The following is an 18404-nucleotide window of genomic DNA, read 5'->3' on the forward strand; positions in this document are numbered from 1 at the left end:
TCCAGGTGAGGAGGGTCTGCTGGATGGTGTAGCTGGGGGGGGTGTTGGGGCCGTGCCATGGCCTTGGTCATCGAAGTTGTCGTAGAGCGTCTTGATCTTTGTGGTAGAAGAAGGAGCTGAGTTTGTAGCAGAGGTCTTGGTAGGCAGGAACATCTGCAATTTCGCTGTTGGGTCTGGTGAATTCTTGGATGATGGCGAAGAGTTCCTTGGAGTTGTGGGATTTGGAGAGGATTCTGTCATGGGTGAAGTTTCTCTTTGTTGATTTGATGAGTTGGTGGTGTGCTGTGGTGACGGCCTTGTAGGCGGAGCGTGCTTCTGGGGTTTTGCTGTGTCTCCACGGTTTCTCCATACGTCGGCAAGAGCGCTTGGATTCTCATAGGTCCGTGGTAAACCAGGTGGCTTTCGTGTTGTGTTGTCTGGAGTTCTGGAGGGGGCAAGAGTGTTGGCGCAGTTGGCGATCTATTGCTGGAAGTTGGTTGCTCCTTTCTTGACGTCTGTCATAGTAGGGGAGGAGTGCAGCTGAGGGCAGAGGTGAGGTGTTCTTCTGAGACTTTGTTCCAGTTTCTGCATGGGAGGCGTGGTGTGTGCTTGTGTGCGGTGGGTTTCAAGAAGGAGAAATGGATGCAGTGGTGGTCCATCCAGAAGGGGTTCCGTGGTGTGGCTGAAGTGACTGTTGTTTCCTCTGGTGAAGATGGGGTTGAGAGTATGTCCTGCTGTGTGTGTGGGGGTGGAGATAAGTTGCTTCAGTCTTATGCTGGTGAGGTTCTCCAGGAGGGCGGTGGAGTTGGGACCGCTGAGGTTGTCTAGGTGGAAGTTCAGGTCTCCGAGCAGTATGTAGTCTGTGGAGGCGAGGGCATGGGGAGCAATGTAGTCTGTGATGGCATTGGTGAAAGGGAATTGGGGTCCGGGCGGTCAGTAGGCGAGTGTTCTCCTGAGCGTCATTCTGGGGTTGGGCTGGATATGGAACTGGATGTGTTCAATGAGGGGCGGGGCGTGATCCGAGGCAATGGTTTTTAGTTGGAGGTAACTTTTGTGGATGATGGCGAGGCCTCATCCTGGGGGGCTGTGGCGGTATTTCCTGAATCAATCTCTCAGGGGAATTGTAAGCGCACTACTCACCCATGAGGGTCTCAAGGTGCTGGGGGGGGGGTGTAAGAAGCTCCATTCAGTTGGTTCAGTGGAAGAGCCAAGTCTTGAGTGTCTTCCTGAAGATGTTCAGGGATTGGGTGCGTCTGATGTTGATCGGGAGCTCGTTCCAGGTCTTGGCCGCGATGCAGATGAAGACTCTTCCTCCTGTTCTGGCTCTGCAGAGGGCGAGGTTGGTGGATCAGAGGTTTCTCTTGGGTACTTGGAAGGAGATTCTCTCGTTGAGGTATTGGGGTCCGGTGTTGTGGAAGCATTTGTAGGCGTGGGTGAGTATCTTGAACGTGACTCTCTTCTCGACGGGGAGCCAGTGGAGGTTCCATAGGTGTTGGCTGATGTGTTCGTGTCGAGGGATGCCGAGGACAAGTCTGGCTGCTTTATTCTTTATTGTCTGGAGCTTGCGAAGTAGAGACTTGTTGATCCTGGCGTAGAGGGTGTTTCCGTAGTCCAGTCTGCTGGTTATGAGTGCATGAGTGACAGTCTTCCTTGACTCTGGGAGGATCCATTTGAAGGTCTTTCGGAGGATGCGGAGGGTGTTGAAGCAACTGGAGGTGATGGCGTTGACCTGTCGGTTCATGGAAAGGGAAGAGGCGAGTACGATGCCGAGGTTTCGGGTGTGTTCCGTGGTGGTCAGGGGCGGGCCACCAGCTGTTTTCCCCTGCAGAGGGGGAGGATCTGAGGATGAGAACTTTTGTCTTCTCTGATTTGAGCTTATGGCAGCTGTTGCTCATCCAGGATGCAACGTCCTTCATTCCTTCCTGGAAGTTGAGTCTGGTGGTGGTGGGATCCTTGGTGAGGGAGAGGATGAGCTGGGTGTCGTCGGCGTAGGATACTATGCTTAGTCCGTGCTGTCTGACGATGGTAGCTAGAGGGGCCATGTAGATGTTGAAGAGGGTTGGACTGAGAGATGATCCCTGGGGTACTCCGCAGCTGATTTCTGTGGGTTTGGAGACAAAGAGTGGCAGTCTGATTCTTTGGGTTCTGTCGGTGAGGAACGAGCGGATCCAGACGAGGGCGGTTCCTTGTATGCCGGCATCATGGAGTCTAGTGGCTAGTGTGCAGTGGGAGACGGTGTTAAATGCTGCTGAGAGGTCAAGTAGGATCAGGGCTGCGGTGTGTCCATGGTCGAGGAGGGTGCAAATGTCATCTGTGGCACTCACATAATTATCTCTTTATTACCTCTATTTTACCTCTTCCCTTACCTGTCTCTTTGTATCATGTCTGTCTCTTTATCAACTGGTTACCTCTCCCCCCCTTTGCTCTCTTTATAACCAGTCTCTGTATCACCATGTTCTCTTCTATCTCCCCGCTCACTCTACCACTCTCTCAGCTCTTTCTCACCTGTATCTGTCTCTTGATTTACTTCACTCTCTCTCTCCCTCTGTGTCTTTGTCACCTGTCTTTTTATCATGTTCATTACTTCTCCCCTCTTTCTCTCTCTCTCTGCTGCCCCATTCTCATATGTCTGTGGCTTAATCACCTCTTTTAGTTTGTCCCTTTCTCACCTCTCTGCTCTAAACTGCATGTCTCTTTCTCATCCCTCTCGTTAGGAACTACTTATGCTCTCTAAGGGCTATTGCTTTCTCAGCTGTCTCTTTGTCACCTCTCTCATCTGCCGCCCTTTTTACCTCTCTCAGTTGTGTTTCACCTCTGTTCATCTCTCTCAAATCCCTGTATCCTCCATATCTCTCTCTGTCTGTTCCTTCTTCTGTCTCTTCATCACCAAATGTATCTCGCATACCTGTCTTTCCCTTCCAGTCTTTCGCCCTCTCCCATGCCCACCTCTGTGTGCCCTTGGAGCTGTCTCTTTCCCATATGCCTCTAAGTCTTTATCACCTCTCTTTCACAAATCTCTCCTTCTATATCTCTCAGCTATGTTTAACCTATCTCCTTCCTAACAACTGTCTCTCTCTCTTTCTCAACTGTATCTTTCTTACTGTTGTAGCTCTATCACTTTTTCCACTTCTATCTATAGCTGTCTCTCACCTGTTTGTTATCTCTCTCACACATGTCTCCACATTGATATTCTCAGTTGTCCTTTATTAAATGTCTGTCTCTTTACCAACCCCATCTCACTCACTCTCTGTTTCTCTTTCTTTCTCTCAGCTATTTCATTTTCTCCTCGCAGTCTCTTTTGTACCTCTATCACTGCCCTCCCCTTCTATCTCTCTCTCTGGTATTTCACCTGTCTATCGCTCACACACGTGTCTTGTCTGTCCCTCTACCCTGTTCCTTTCTCACTTGCTTGCTTCTTTATCATCTGTCTACTGTCAGTCACTGGCTACTATCTCTCGCCTATTTCTGTCTCACACATTTCTCCTCTGTCATCGGCCTTTGTATCACCTCTCCCCATGTCTCCACCTCTTCTGTACGCTGTTCTTTTATCACCTCACACTGATTCTCGCCCTTCTGTATGTCGTTTCCTCCCTCTCACCTGTGCCTCTAAAGTGTCCGCTTTCTCTAGGTTGCCTTTCTCCTTCCCTGTGTTGTCTTGCATTCTCTCACCCTGGGCTCTGCTGTAGTTTCTTTCGTCACTGATATCGAGATACTTGGAGGTTTCCTTTCCCCTGGGGGCCTTCTCTGCCAACAACAATGATGTATTTCGCAAGCTCTTGAAGAGTATTTCACTGCGCTGGGATATGCCATCACGTACAGCAGGTTCCATTCAGTCTGGCAGCAGCTGTTGTATTTTGTCCTGCAGCCTTTGCGAGAAGGCTTTGGAAGTGGATGGGCCCCCCTCCAGAGTAAGGGTACCTGCCCCCCACACTCCCTCAACCCGGGGCTTCGGGGGCCTTTATTACACCCCTGAGGTGCTTGTCGTTAAGAGATACCCAGTCAAAAAGCTTCCTCCGAAACAGCGGTGGAAACATGTCACTCTAACAGTGCATTCTCAGAACAAGAGATATACAAGCCCCCCATCAGACGCCCATCTCCATCTCCTGACGTCAGGTGGGCGTGTGTAGGGAGTACACTGGGCGCACAGTCTACCAGTCCTTCTACTAGACAATGTTCAGCTTTCAGCTTTTGCTTCCACTAACAAAAGCATACAACAGGGGGCAATAGGTTATTCCAGTTCAGCCATTGGTTCTCTTGTAGTGTGAGGGATGGCATGTTACCTGATCACATGGGTACATCCACATGCAAAGAAGTGTACTTCAGTCAGTTTCAGGGCTCCTGGTACAATCATTTACGCTTACTAATGCTTTTTTGTCTTCATTATTATTTTATTTTGAGCTACCCTTGCGGTTTAAAACTACGTCTGCAGGACAAAGTAATTCATAGACCTAAGTACCCTTTGTTTGCACTATTAAATAATAATCATTTACAATATAACTAAAAGGGTGTTTTATACCTGTTGTAAGCATACGAGTCTGCTAGAAAACATCCGTACAGTTCTATTAAAATTATATTGAATGGTTACGTTTCTTTCTTTTTTTAAATTTAATTACAATATATGACCGCCGTGGTGGTGTCATGTTTTCATTGTTATCTTCAATATATATTTAGGAAGTAAGCCGGCAATCATTACAAAAAAAATACAATCTCATTTTAATGAGCTTACTAAGGCTAAGAACTATTGACTTAGATCTCTGTGACGATAAATGTATCACTGTGTGAGCACTCCCTCAAATACTCAGACGCACCCCCTCAAAAATCCTACACTATGCAGGAGTTTGGTGGCTTAATATAAAGTACAATTGTACACCCATGTGGAGAGTAATTCAAGTGCGGAGGTGAACTTTACTGAAAAGTTGAGTTTGATCATAAGAAATTCTCTGTGACTATAAATATATCACTGCATAAGCGTGTTTAGAAATGTGATCTGGGCCTAAAGCAAAACTCCTATTGCTTGTAATGCAGCGAGGTTGTATGGCCAGTGTTATCCTATGATGCAGGGTTTCGGTTGATTTTAGAATCTTCAACATCTTCTGTTGTTAACTGGAGGAATCTCTAAAAGATTTACAAGTTGGACAAAGAATATTTATGCAGGGTTTTTGGACCGAACTACAGGCCTGGTGCAAGGATGGAATACAAGGTCACCGCTAACAGTGCTCCCAAGCTAGAATAAAGGGAGTCACCCGATATATTAGGTACATTTAATCACCCTTGCAACCTAGTACTTAGGCTGCCACCCAGCAGAGTCCGTGTTTCTTCCACGGTTCCTGGTGGTAAAGTCCTGGTGACCTGCTGCTCAGACAACAATGGGACATCAATGTTACCCAACCTCCACCCGGAGGAGATAACCACTAAGAAAAAGACCTTATACGTCAGGGATTTCAGAGGGACTGAATATAGATGCTGAAAATGAAGTTTACCGGTAAGTAATCCGAGATGACAATTCGCCGAGATTAGTGCCTGGTAACTCCCAGTGTTATCAATACTAGAGAATTAATAAATCCAGAATACAGAGTTATGAGGGGTTAAAAGGGGGACCCCGAGTTTAGGTATCCTAAATGATGAAGTTCCTCTTGAGTGTCTGTTCCATCTGAGCTCTCACTTCTCTGTTCCCTGTGCAGAGCACCCCCATCGAGTTCCTTTTATCCTCTGACTCTGTGCGTGACCTTGGGCAGATTTGTTTCCACTGTGCTCTTCACTTCGCCTAGACTGCTACCAGTCCTTTCCAGATCCCCGACACACAAGCACTGATGTATTTGTTGATATGGCCAGATTTTTTATATAGAAAATGCATAATTCATGAAGGTTTGAGACGATGAATCCTCATTGTTGCAACTGAGTCTTGAAAAGGCGGTTTTCTGCAGCTAAACATAGATGGACGGTCACTCTTTTTAGAAATCGGTGTATAATCACAGATGGATCTAAATTGAGACATAAGTGACTGAGTGCCATGCATCATTTCATGTTTCATAAACAATAAGAACCGATATTCCTACCATGACTATTGGAATCTTTTTGACTCCTGAATCTTCAAATGTAAATGTCATGTCTTGGGTGCTTCCTTTTTGTTTCCGCATGAGGGCAGGCCCTCCAGAAGGGCAGTGTCTTCCATCATAAATCATGAACATTGTTTTGTTCTAAGACTTTGCCATGTAGGGAGATACTATAAATTAGATAAATGTGTCTCGTTTTATGTAATTATTTTTATATTTCCTTGAAGTTTCATAATGTCGGGCTGGCAAAGTGTTGGACAGAAGGTAAATACAACAAGCATTGGCATAGCCAATAGGTCTCGCTTTTGGGACCTTATAAGTGTTTAGCCATGCAACAGTTGCATAACTAAATACTTATAAGGTCCCAAAAGCGAGACCTATTGGCTATGCCAATGCTTGTTTCTGTTTATAACTGCTCTGTAGTAATGGCGGCGCACGGGTGCCACCATTACTACATAGAAGTAATAAACATGCAAAACATGCAAAATGTGCAATTTCAAGTGCAGGTATTTAGGACCAAAGGCAAGCGTGTCTGCGTCCATCCACGCCAAAGTATGCTGACATTTCTTCTCATCACAGAGTAGGTCCTGTTGTTTTTCTCCCTGTAGTCGCACAGCTTTACTAACTATATTTGTTACAGAGCATTCTCTTTACCTACAGTCATGGATTATTTTAAAATCTCTTGATTGATATCAGAAACTTTTACATTTTTTCATCGGTTCCTATAATCAACATCTCTCCAAACAGCTGCATATCACCACAATTGGCTGTACAACAGATTTCCAGCTATTAAGGATTTAATTATTTGCTTCATCTCACATTCAGTTTGTCTAACCAAAACCTGCTTCAGCACCAACTTTACAGATATTTTTGTCACTCTTCCCTTCTGGATTACTCCCTATTTCTATCCCCCCACCTGCCAAAAACAGTAGTAGTGTACTGTACTATTCAGATCCTTTCTAAAAGGACTGAAAGGTGATTCAAGTTATTTAGTTATGCAACTGTTGCATGGCTAAACACTTATAAGGTCCCAAAAGCGAGACCTATTGGCTATGCCAATGCTTGTTTCTGTTTATTACTGCTCTGTAGTAATGGCGGCGCACGGGTGCCACCATTACTACATAGAAGTAATAAACAGGAAAAAAAAACTGGCTCACGGAGAACATCAAAGCGGCCGTGCGGCCACGAAAGTGAGGCGCCCGCGCACATGCACTGTAGCTCTAGGCTACAATGGTAGCACTTTTTTGAGCCCTCACAAAAAGTCTTGCCAGACCAGTGCATGCGCTGGGTCAGGCGAGACCTAAAAATGATGTCCTTCTTAGGAATTATTTGCAAAATGTTGAATGTTTTATATATGGGTTAAAGTGTGACCAGGAGAACCATATAAAAGAATAGGTGTTACATTCCTTTTCATCTCTCTTTACTTTTCCCCTTTCTTCTTCTCCCTCGTGCTCTCTCTCCTCTTGGAACATGGAACCATGTACCTGTGTGTATGCTTTGGATTCCATGCTTCAGAGTTCGAGGATTGTCAGTTACAACCTGAGTCCTGCATCCTGCGGAAGCGCTGTGCCGCTGTTACAATAAAGTTAATTCTTCACCTACCTCCTGGATGCTCACTTTTTTACAATAGGGAGTCCATTTAGAACACAGGAGGTGCTGGTCAATAGTTACCTTGAAGAGCTGCAAGGGATGGGGGTAGCGGAGCTGTTTCCGGGGGTATTTATGGTCAGATGATCTTTTAAGGGCAAAGCAAGGTAAAATGCTTTTGACACAAATGTACTAGCCCGAGTATCCTCGGCTATTATTAAGGTGAAGTTGTGTTTATTGCTGTTGAACCACTTCCATCGCTTACATTTAATTCCTTTATTCTTCAAGACTCTACTGGAAGCAATCGTAACGCACCACAACATACATTTCCAAGCCTCGGAATGTCCTGTAGATCAAATTTCCTGTCATTTTGAAAATGGCCATATCGTTTGAGGCACAATAAAATATGCAGACTGGCCGGGAAAGCAAAATTAGGAGTTTTTATGACAGAAAAGAATAAAAGGGTTCAAATTCCCACTGATTTCACTCACTGGCGATAGCTTTGCAGATAGTCGAGTCCTCTTTGCATTTCTGACAAGGATGACAGCTGTCATTTTGGGTCCCACTTTGGAATTTTGTAGTCTCTCCGACTTAGAATACTTTATTTTACACTAGGCTGCATGGAAGAAGGGTGCGGGCGCTGTTAAACTCCAAGGTAGCCCCAGTAACGCATTTTAATGTAATTGTTGCATTAAAGTAAGGCCTCACCTTCATCATGCTAATCAGCTGATGTAAACCGACATAGCATTTTCTTTGAAAGTGTCAGCCCAAGAGCCAGTAAGCTCCGCCTCACCGTCTGAACCGATGCGGAGTCTCTGAAGTTAGCACCAATCTCACACATCTGCTTTGCCCTTCATGAAATTTCCCCACGCTGCAAGACCAGGATTCCAGCCGCCCAGTGGGATAACACTGCCATTAGAGTCTTGGAGCTGGTTCACATGACGTCATCTCCCGCACAGGAGATAGAGTAAGATGCCTGCCTCTTGCGGTCCCAACTGGCTGGTTGCAATAGCACAGAGGAGTTTCCTGAGCCAATACGCATATAAAGATGCGAAACTGAAAGCGCATGTTAAACCAGGCTGTTTGGAAAATGAAAGCCCTCTCCGGAAGCGGATTATGTTTAAATCCTTGACGCTGATGCACAAAGCACTCTTTGGCACTGGTGCAAGATATTTGCAACGGAGGTTGTCTTTTTACCGTCCAGCCCGTTCACTGCGGTCAGATTCTCTTTTTCTGGCCGTGGTGCCGCGGGTTAGGAAGGCGCGCACTGGGGGGCGCTCTTTCAGCTTTAAGGCGCCCCAGCTTTGGAATTCGCTTCCGCTGGCTCTACGCAGCTCTGCTAATTTGCTGCAGTTCAGAAAGAGCTTGAAGACCTGGCTTTTCAACCTTTAGGTTTCTCTCTCTCCCCTGGTGCCTTGTGCTCTGCTGTTTGTTTGTTTTGCTGTGTTACACTGAGCTGCCTGTGGAAAGCGCCGGGACACTCCTCTGGAGTAGCCGTGCGCTATATAAACACACTATAACATAACATAACATAACATAACAAAGCGCACATGGCACGCTGAATGTTGCAGGAAAGCATGTTGTGCCTGCAGTGTAAAAACTCATTAAAGAAAGTAGTGCTTACAGACTAAAAAGACATACTGCGTAACAACCGAATAAAAGGGCCAGTAGCCATGGCAGGTTACAAATGAAGACTAGCACGTACTTAGGAGGGACCTACAACCGATTACTGAATCAAAAGCCAGCATTTACGAAGGACAAAGACACAAGCCAATGAAAAATATGGGCGGGGAGTGGGCAGGACTTCTCTTACATACTCCAGTGCAACAAGTCTCGCAGAGCAGCGCATGCACACTGACTCTAGGCTCGATCTAAAAAGAGGGGTCAGACCAATTCACAGAAAAAGAAAGTAAGTCCCCTTTGTGGCAATTTAAATAAATCTGATGAAAGATGGCATCACCTACTTTTCTTTGTGATTATGTACCTTTTGGGTATAGTTAGATAGTGAAACCTCCTTTCCATTGTGTCTCATTTGTTCTCTAGTTCCATGCCGAACTGGATCTCAGAAAAGAAATCCCAGCACAAGTGGGTGAGTAATGCCTTCAGCCAGTTCTGAGCAGTCCAGCGCTGCATTTAGATTGAACGTCTAATTCAATTGATTCAACTGGTTTGAAGTTGTTTGCGCCAGTGTGTGTGTGGGAGTGTGTGGTAGTGGGCCTTCGCATTAATTTATTATGTGGTTATACGCCAAAAATATTTAAATCATTTTGTTTACGGGAGTTCGTTCTTTAAACATCTTTCAAAATTGTTGTTACAACTTAAATGAAGTGGACGCAAGGAAGCACAGTAGTGTCCTGCACCACTTACTGTAGAAACACCTTCTTATTGAAAGGCATCACACAAATAAGAACTGAAAATATGATTTAGTTAGTTCAAAATTCAAAAAAGTGTATTCTTATAACGTTTGAAAGTATTTCACCTTAGTACCCCAGATTATATCAATGCAATAAGTGGCATGTATTAGAAAGTAATTGTTTTCAAAACATTCATGCCCTCCACCATGTCTGATGACAATACCAGTGAACAAAGAGGTAAGTTAGTTGTCAGATGCACGCTCTCTGTGGCATAGATGGTTGTTATATATGGAACAACATTATAGTCTATTAAATCAAACACAAGATGTATTTGTACAGTGCACGTCCTGAACTGCTTGTATTTCATAATGAACAAAAAGGAGGTAAGGCTGAAATAAAACAATGTCCTAGGATCATACAGTTTGGTCAAGCTAGGAAGCCTAGATTGATTCCAGTTTTTAGGTCTCGGCTCGAAGGCTGCGCTTGTGCAGTCTCGATCCGAGATTTAATGACTTGGAGAAGAGGGGCTTGAACCCGCCCCTCTTCTCCCCTGTTCTCCATTGGCTGGCCTCTTGAATGCTGGCCAGCCATTGGAGAAGAGGTCCGTCACTCTGAACAGGCCCCGTCCTTTTCGGATTCGGGGGCGTGTTTTTTTCAAGAAGTCTAATTATCTCCTCCAGCCAATGGCAAGAGGAGAGTGAAGGAAAACACGCCCCCGAATTCGAAACCGCCACTGCGTTTCTCCGAGGCATTTCTGCTTCGCCTCGGAGAAAGGCAGTGGTGTGCTTGTTCCCTCTTGTCTTGGTTTGCTCCTCAAACCCCCCAGAAGTTGGCCGCCTCGGTGTTTAGAAGCTGCCTGCGGGGTCCAGGTGGGGAATTACAGCCCAAAAAAAAATCAAGACCTGCAACATTTCCGTTTTTAAAAATATTATTCTGCTGTTAACGGGTGTTCCGTTTCCTTTGTAGCCATTGGCTCGCTTACGCTCTCCGATTTAAAATGAAAACCAGTTTTTCTCGTGCAGAGTTGAGCCCTCGGTACACGTCCCAGCCCCTGGTTCCTTCAACGCCTTTGTATTGATTCCCTGCAGCCGGGCGCAGCAACAACACCACACGGCGGCTATCTTGTGAGGAGACTGGGTGGAGCGCGAGCGCCCGGGGGAGAAGGAATGCCGTTGTTTTAGTGCTTTCTTGTCCAGCAAAATGCGACCTTACCAGCGTGAGCACCATTCAGAGGGGGCACCATTGCCAATAATTCCTCGCCTCGGAGAAAGGTGGCGGTGTTCGGCTGCTGCTCTTGTCTCCTCCCCCTGTGTTGTTATGAATACTATTTACATTGTATAGTAGTTCCTTGCACTTGGAGATTGATCTATTCGATACTTGTGCATTTCTCATTTTAATATGATTCAATTTCTGTTTTGTGTCCACTTATCACTCTCTTACTAACCATCACGCGCAAGATGTATTTCTAGTTATATTTTGTATACGGGCACAATTTTTGGCTCATTGCATACTTATTCACTCACTATTCTGACCTCATGGCTACACCTGTAACTAGGATTAGTTAGTTTATTTTTGCTTTGACTAGTCCATTTCAAGATGGCGGCCGTTTGTGAATATGTGCCAGGGACCGCCTTTTTTTCCAATGTACGTTTGCATACTTGGATTCGGTCTTTTTGGGGTTTCATGATTATATTGGATCCATATTAGGACCCACCCGCGTTACAGTGTTTATTCAGTATGTTCATTTTTTATTGAGATGATCTGGGAAATTCTACATTATCGGCATTAGTATGTGTCTTTCAACCGGCAACCTGGGAATTATCAGTAATAGCTCATAACCTCTCTCCCCTATAAGATGGCGCCTTTTTTGGTTACACTAGTCCGCCTTTTATTTCCATTTTTTGGTCGCACGCGCACTTGCAACCACGTGACTGTCGTGGTTTGTTCTGCCTATTTCAAGCTAGCGTGTTTGACCCCAACTACAGTTTACTGGCGAGCGTTATCACGCGCGGTCACTTCTATGACACCTTGGGAATTTATGAGGTGAGTCCTTGGGCGTCTTCATATGTACACAACATTTGATACGTTTTATATACGGGGTCTCGTTTGTCTACTGATGATATAATTTATAAATTTGCAGGACTTGACGCATCATGATCGGGATGTTTGTTTTCCGACCTTACTTCTGGTCATTATACACTTGCCCGTTATAGGAGGTGAGTGTTACGAGGCATGCCAGTTGACTTGTGTATACATTGAATAGCATAGGTATACACTAGACATTAGGTTGTGTTTATTTCATGTTGTGCACTGTTTCCCTGCAGTTTGCTCCATTTTGAGTTATATGTTTGGCACACATCAATCGCATTAGTGATCATTGCTCAGTGTAACTTTTTTTTTTTATATTTGTTTATTCAGGTCAGCAAGTCAATGACATTACAGTTATAAGTGCTCCAAGCTCCCGCAGCAGCGGGCTACGTCCGAACAAATCAAGTACTGTAAATCAGCGTGAATGCAATACTCAGTTTTCATATTACACCCAAATACATTTTTACATAACCATAACCAACACAAACTCTGGTACAGATGGAAATCAGCAGTACACAAACAGTTCACTTTTGGCAATTTAGGAGCGAAACCTGCAAAGGGAGCAACCTATGTTAAGTGGCACTCAGCAGTGACGATCTTGTGTATGTATCGGACCCCAGCATAACGCAACATACGTGGTCCCAGCTATATCACCCACTAGCCCACGGCCCAGCCAGGCAAGGTGAAACCCCCCCCCCCCACCATGCCCCGACTCCACTCATGCACACTTAGTCAGCTGCCGACAGCTGTAAAATAGGCTAGAGCCCAATATCCGAGGCCAACCTCTCCCGGCCCCCAGCCTCCTCAACCCATGTCATCAGAAACTGCCCCAGCCAGAGAACGTGAAGAGTCGGGGGAGCCCGCCCCCTCCCGGGTCCACTGCAGAAAGGGCTCCCAGATGTCCCTTGGACGGGAAGCGGTCGGCATCGAATCCCAGTAACATTCCAGTTGTGCATTCCCATACGTAACATCTTTCACCCACTCTGTAAATTTAGGCACGGATTTACGGCCCCAGCGCACCGCCACCTGCCTCTTAGCATATAGGAGCAATAGCGCGTGTAATTTCCTGGTCTTTGGTGGGGTACTTTGAACATATCCCAGCAGCCCCAGATGTGGCGTCGGAGTGTCGGTTCTATGGAGGATTTGATTGATGGCCGTGAAGATATTCACCCAGTATTCCTCCAGGCGCGGGCAACTCCATGCCACATGCATGAAAGTAGCCCGCTCGGCCCCACACTTCCAGCAGTTGTCATCCTCCCTAAGGCCCATACGATGCAGCGATCGCGGTGTGCGGTAGTACCTGTGCAAGAACTTAAAATGCACCAGGCGCAGCCTGTAATTAGGTGATAGTTCCTTCAATTGCCCACAACAAAAGGCCCATTGCTCTTCAGACATAAGGGTCTCTAGATCCGCGTTCCACGCGTTTAGCGAGGTAGGTACAACGACAGGGGCTTGCTCTTGCATACAGTTATATAGCCGGGACACCAGTTTTTTGGGAGAAGCTTTCGAGAGTAAATTTTGTAATGCCTGGAGTTGTGGGGGTTCCTCCGGGAATTGAGGCCATAGCGTTTTACAGGATTCTCTTAGCTGGTGTAGGGTAAAAAGATCAGTAAAGGTCCCCTGTGAGTCAGACTCACCCTCCACGGGAACCCCGAAGATGCCCCCGGGGTATATATCGGCAAAGGTGTGCAGTGTTTTTCCTCTGATCACCACGGCCCCCCCTCTGTCAAGCAGGCAGGGAAGCAAGGGGTTGCCTCTCAGGGGAGCAGCCGGCGCATACAGGAGAGGGAGCCGCGCCCACCTCCTCAGCTCCCGCCATGTCCAGCGAAGCAAGGCTACCGTGTCCACATCCCCGGAGGGGCGGGACGACTTACTGTATAATGCCACACTTAGGGGTAAAGGAGCAGCAACTGCCGTCTCCACTGCAATATGCGGTTGGTAGGGAGTGGGGAACACCCAGAAGTGCAGGAATTGCGCCTGCGCGCATAGCGCGTATAATGCCATGTCTGGGGCCCCCAGTCCGCCCTGTCGCAACGGGAGAGTGAGCAGCGCCCAGGAAGATCTCGCCTGGCCCCCAGCCCAAACCAGCGTCAACAGAAGTGACCGCACCCGTGCATGGAAATGCGTCGTTAGGGGCAAAGGTACATTCACAAATAGGTATAAAAACTTAGGAAGGACCACCATTTTTACTAGGGCGATCCGTGCAACCAGAGACAGGGGGAGCTTATTCCAAATTTCAACTTTCCCTTCCAGCCAGTCTACCGCCCTGCCGAAATTCAACAGCCACAAGTCGTTCAGGTTACGGCTGATCCAGACCCCCAGGTACTTGACCGAGTCAGTTTCCCAGCGCAGGGGGTAGTCCGAGGTCACTTCCGATGTGGCATCCGTCAAAGGGAACGCGACAGACTTGGACCAGTTAATCGCTACTCCCGCCAATCCCTCGAACCGCACGAATTCCCTCAACAGTGGGCTCAGGTTCTCAGCGGGGTTGGTGACATATAGCGTCACATCGTCTGCGTACAGGGAGATTAGCAGGCTGCGAGAGCTGAAGCCTATACCCCGGGCTGTATGGTGTTGGCGGACCCGAGCCGCCAGAGGCTCCATGGCAATGGCAAAAAGTAGAGGGGACAGAGGGCATCCCTGCCTGGTCCCGCGTGATATGCCAAAAGGCTTGGAGATCAGCCCATTAACCCGCACCCGTGCTCTGGGAGCGGCATACAGGGGCCGTATCAGGTTTATGAAGAGGGGACTAAACCCCATTCTCCCAAGAATCCGAAACAGGTATGGCCACTCTAGCGAGTCAAACGCTTTCGTGGCGTCCAGGAAAATGACCGCCGCCTGTATAGAGGGGTGTAGGTGGTGTAATACTGAAAATATCGTACGCAAATTGTGGGAAGTGGCACGGCCGGGGATAAACCCCGATTGATCGGGCAGCGCCACCATCGGTACTAAGGGTTGAAGCCTGTCTGCAATCAGTTTAGAGTAGATTTTGACGTCTACGTTAATAAGGGAGAGTGGACGGTACGAGTCTAGCAGTTGGCTATCCTTGTCCGGTTTCAGCAGCGTAATTATGAGTGCCTCTCGCATCGAGTCAGGCAGGGAACCAGTCTCCTGGGCCTCTGCAAATACCGAGAGGAGCCTGGGGGCCAGTTCGTCGACGTACGTTTTATAGAAGGTGGTGGTCAGTCCGTCCGGGCCAGGGGCTTTGTGCGCGGGCATGCTCTTTATCACCTGCGCCACATCCCGGGCAGTGAGCGGGACATCCATGTAATGGCGGTGGTGGTCGCTAAACCAGACAAGGGCGATCGAGTCAAGGAAGGCATCTAGGGACTCCGGAACTGTAGTCTGTCTAGAAGTGTAAAGGGTCGAGTAAAACTGAGCGAAAGCAGTCAGAACTGCATCGTGCCCTAACCGGAGCTCACCCCCCACGTCCTTTATGGAGGTTATAAAGTGGGACTGCGCTCGCGGAGAGATCAACCGCGCCAGGGTCCTGCTAGGTCTATCTCCCTCACCGTACCGACAGGCCTCCACCTGTTTGCCCAGGAACTTTACCTCGCGCTGTGCCTCGGTTTCGAACTCTAGGAGCTTAGACTTCATTTGGACCGCCAGTGCAGGTGACGGGTCAGCACAGAATCTCACCTCCAAATCACGTAACTCCCTCTCCAACCTGCCCAGGGTCCTGCGAATGGCCTTGAGAACCCCGGCCTGCCTGGAAATACACTGGCCTCGGATCACCGCCTTAAATGCGTCCCAGAGGGACGCCTCGGTAGTCACTGACCCCGTGTTGGTTTCAAAATACTTCACAATGTCCTCTCTGATTTCTTCGGTAAAAGCAGAGTCCGTAAGTGCATGCTGGGGTAGCCGCCAGGAGAACGCGCGGGTAGGGGCATCGGGTACCCGAATCCCTAGCAAGCAAGGGGCGTGATCAGAGAGTGACCGTGCTTGAATGTCTACCTCAACCCCCCAGGACGCCACATCCGGCGAGACCAACCAGTAATCTAGTCGGGACCATGCCGCATGCTGGCTCGTTATGCAAGTCCCCACAGTATCAGCAGGGTGCCTATCTCTCCATATATCCGACAATAATCCCTCGTTCATGATATCGAAAACGGCCTGTCGCGCTCTGGTGTCTGTTGGCCCACCCGCACCCCTGCGATCCATTGCGTCCACCAGTGCTACATTAAAATCCCCACCAAGAATAATCGTGGAACAATCTAGTAGCACGATCTGAGCCCATAGCTCCCTGAAGAAGTCGGGGTCATCAACGTTAGGTCCGTACACTGCAGCCAATACAATCTCCCTCCCCTGCAGCACACCATGGGTGATAACATAGCGGCCCTCTTTGTCCAATATAGCGTGGTGTTCCTTCCAATCCAGCCCGGCCCGTATGAGTATGGCCACCCCTCTAGCATAATTCGAATAGACAGCGGAGTACACCCACGCCCAGCATGAGTGCTTCAGCCGATGTGAGGGTGTGGAGGATAGGTGCGTCTCCTGCAGAAAGCAGATATCTATCTTGTGTCGGGTGAGATACCCCTGCATTAGCCGAGCCTTTTTGTAGTCCCCAAGCCCTCTAATGTTCCACGTCAATAACCTAACTTTCGCCATCCCATCAGTCAGGTGATGTCACTTCGCCCTCGCCCCTGCACTGTATCGCCATCCCAATATATAGCCCGTGCCCTGCGTGTGGCAACATTGTGTTGAAATGCAAAGAATCATATCCATCGTACCATAACATTCTAAACTTTAACAAACCCAACTCCCCCCGCCGCCCTCCACCCTCACCAACCCCCCAATCAGGTTGTGACAGATCCCCACCATGTACACGCAAAACGTGTGTGCACATGAAACCCACAAACAATGGGAGACACCCCATGGGGCGTGGTGCTCCAGACGTTCTCCCCCGCTTTCACAGGGTGGCTACACCATAAGTAACCCACAACACATCCGAGTCCCTTGTCTTGCCGAGGAGTGCCAGTTCGGGAATTAAATTGCCCATACCGCGGGTAGGCCCCCCGCGTCACCTCGGAAACTTAAGTCTGGTCCACAGGAGTGGCCACCGGCGGGAAGAGGACGAACCAGCACGTAGAACACACAATGTACAACATGGGTGGCGCTCACCGCCTACTCACGCCCTGGTCAGTCATTGTCACTCAGGCGACCGTCTTCCATCTCTACACGTGGCGACTTGCGTCTAGCCGCAGCTCCTCCGAGCCGCTTAGCAAACTTCAACGCCTCCTTTGCCTCGGTGAAGTAGTGTGTGGTGCCTTCGTGTGTCACCCTCAGCTTGGCTGGATATAACTGTGCATATGGGATGGTAGCCTGTAGTAGCAGCTTTTTGGCAGGCAAAAATTCTTTCCGGGCAGCCTGCACCAGAGGAGTGAAATCCGGGTAAAAGGAGATATTATTACCTTTATGTTCGATTTTCCCCTTTTCACGTGCAAGGCGTAAGATGAGGTCCCTGTCTTGAAAGTTCAGGATCTTAGCCAGGATCGGGCGCGGCGCCGCCCCCACCGGCGGCTTCTTCCCCAGCGACCGGTGTGCCCTTTCAACCGCGAACATCGGGGAAAGCGCCGGATCAAAAAGCTCGTGGAGCAACTCTGACACATAGAGCTCCATCTTGCCCATGTTCGTCGTCTCTGGTATGCCCGTGATTCGAATGTTGGATCTGCGGGACCTGGCTTCTAAATCATCAGTCTTGGCCCGGAGGAATTCCAGTTCCTTGTCCACGAACGTGAGGTGTTTCTTGGTTTCACGTCTGAACTCACAGCATTCAGTGCGTTCGTTCTCCAGGCTGTCGAGTCGTGGTTCGTGCGAGTCCACCTGTTGCTTGACAGACTCCAGCTGTGAGGCCATGGCGTCTAGTTTAGCATTAATACTCTTCAGGCTCGACCGCACCTCAAGCATCAGAGCGCGGTATTCGCTTTCAGGCCCCGTCCCCTGCGAGGTAGATTCCGCCGTCTCCTGGTCCGCTGCCTGCTGCTTGGCCTGGCGCTTGTGGTCAAATGTGAGCCGGGACTGCTTCGCCTCGTTCTTCCCCGCCATGGCGACTAGCCCGTCACGGGCACTTGTAGGGAGGTGCCCACTGAGGCAGTCCGGTATGGCAGTATATCTTAGACAGCGCCCTGTGTGTCGGGATCAACCTTCGGGATGCAGCCCCCCTGCCCAAACTTCGCTCCTATGACTTCAGATCGGCCGGGGTGCAGCGTGAAATCGCGAGCCGGGCACACCCGCCAGCCGGGTCCACACAGTCCCCACCTCGCCGGGCAACGCGGGTGTGGTGTGACGAGTCACAGGCAGCCCAACGAGCTCTCACCTGTGGCACCTCATAAGGTCTCAATGC

General features: G+C 48.5%; 1 protein-coding gene across 1 annotated transcript in view; it reads left to right on the forward strand.

Annotated features, from left to right (window-relative positions):
- The window catches only part of LOC146783302 (allantoinase, mitochondrial-like), a 1087389-nt gene that overhangs the window by 705621 nt on the left and 363364 nt on the right, over positions 1 to 18404 (forward strand). The window contains exon 6 of the mRNA XM_085636065.1: positions 9663 to 9708. Within this exon, the coding sequence (XP_085492191.1) occupies positions 9663 to 9708 (46 nt within the window). The remainder of the gene's footprint in view (positions 1 to 9662; positions 9709 to 18404) is intronic.

Source organism: Triturus cristatus, chromosome 11 (genome assembly GCF_964204655.1).
Source record: "Triturus cristatus chromosome 11, aTriCri1.1, whole genome shotgun sequence".
In the NCBI taxonomy this organism is placed as follows: Eukaryota; Metazoa; Chordata; class Amphibia; order Caudata; family Salamandridae; genus Triturus; species Triturus cristatus.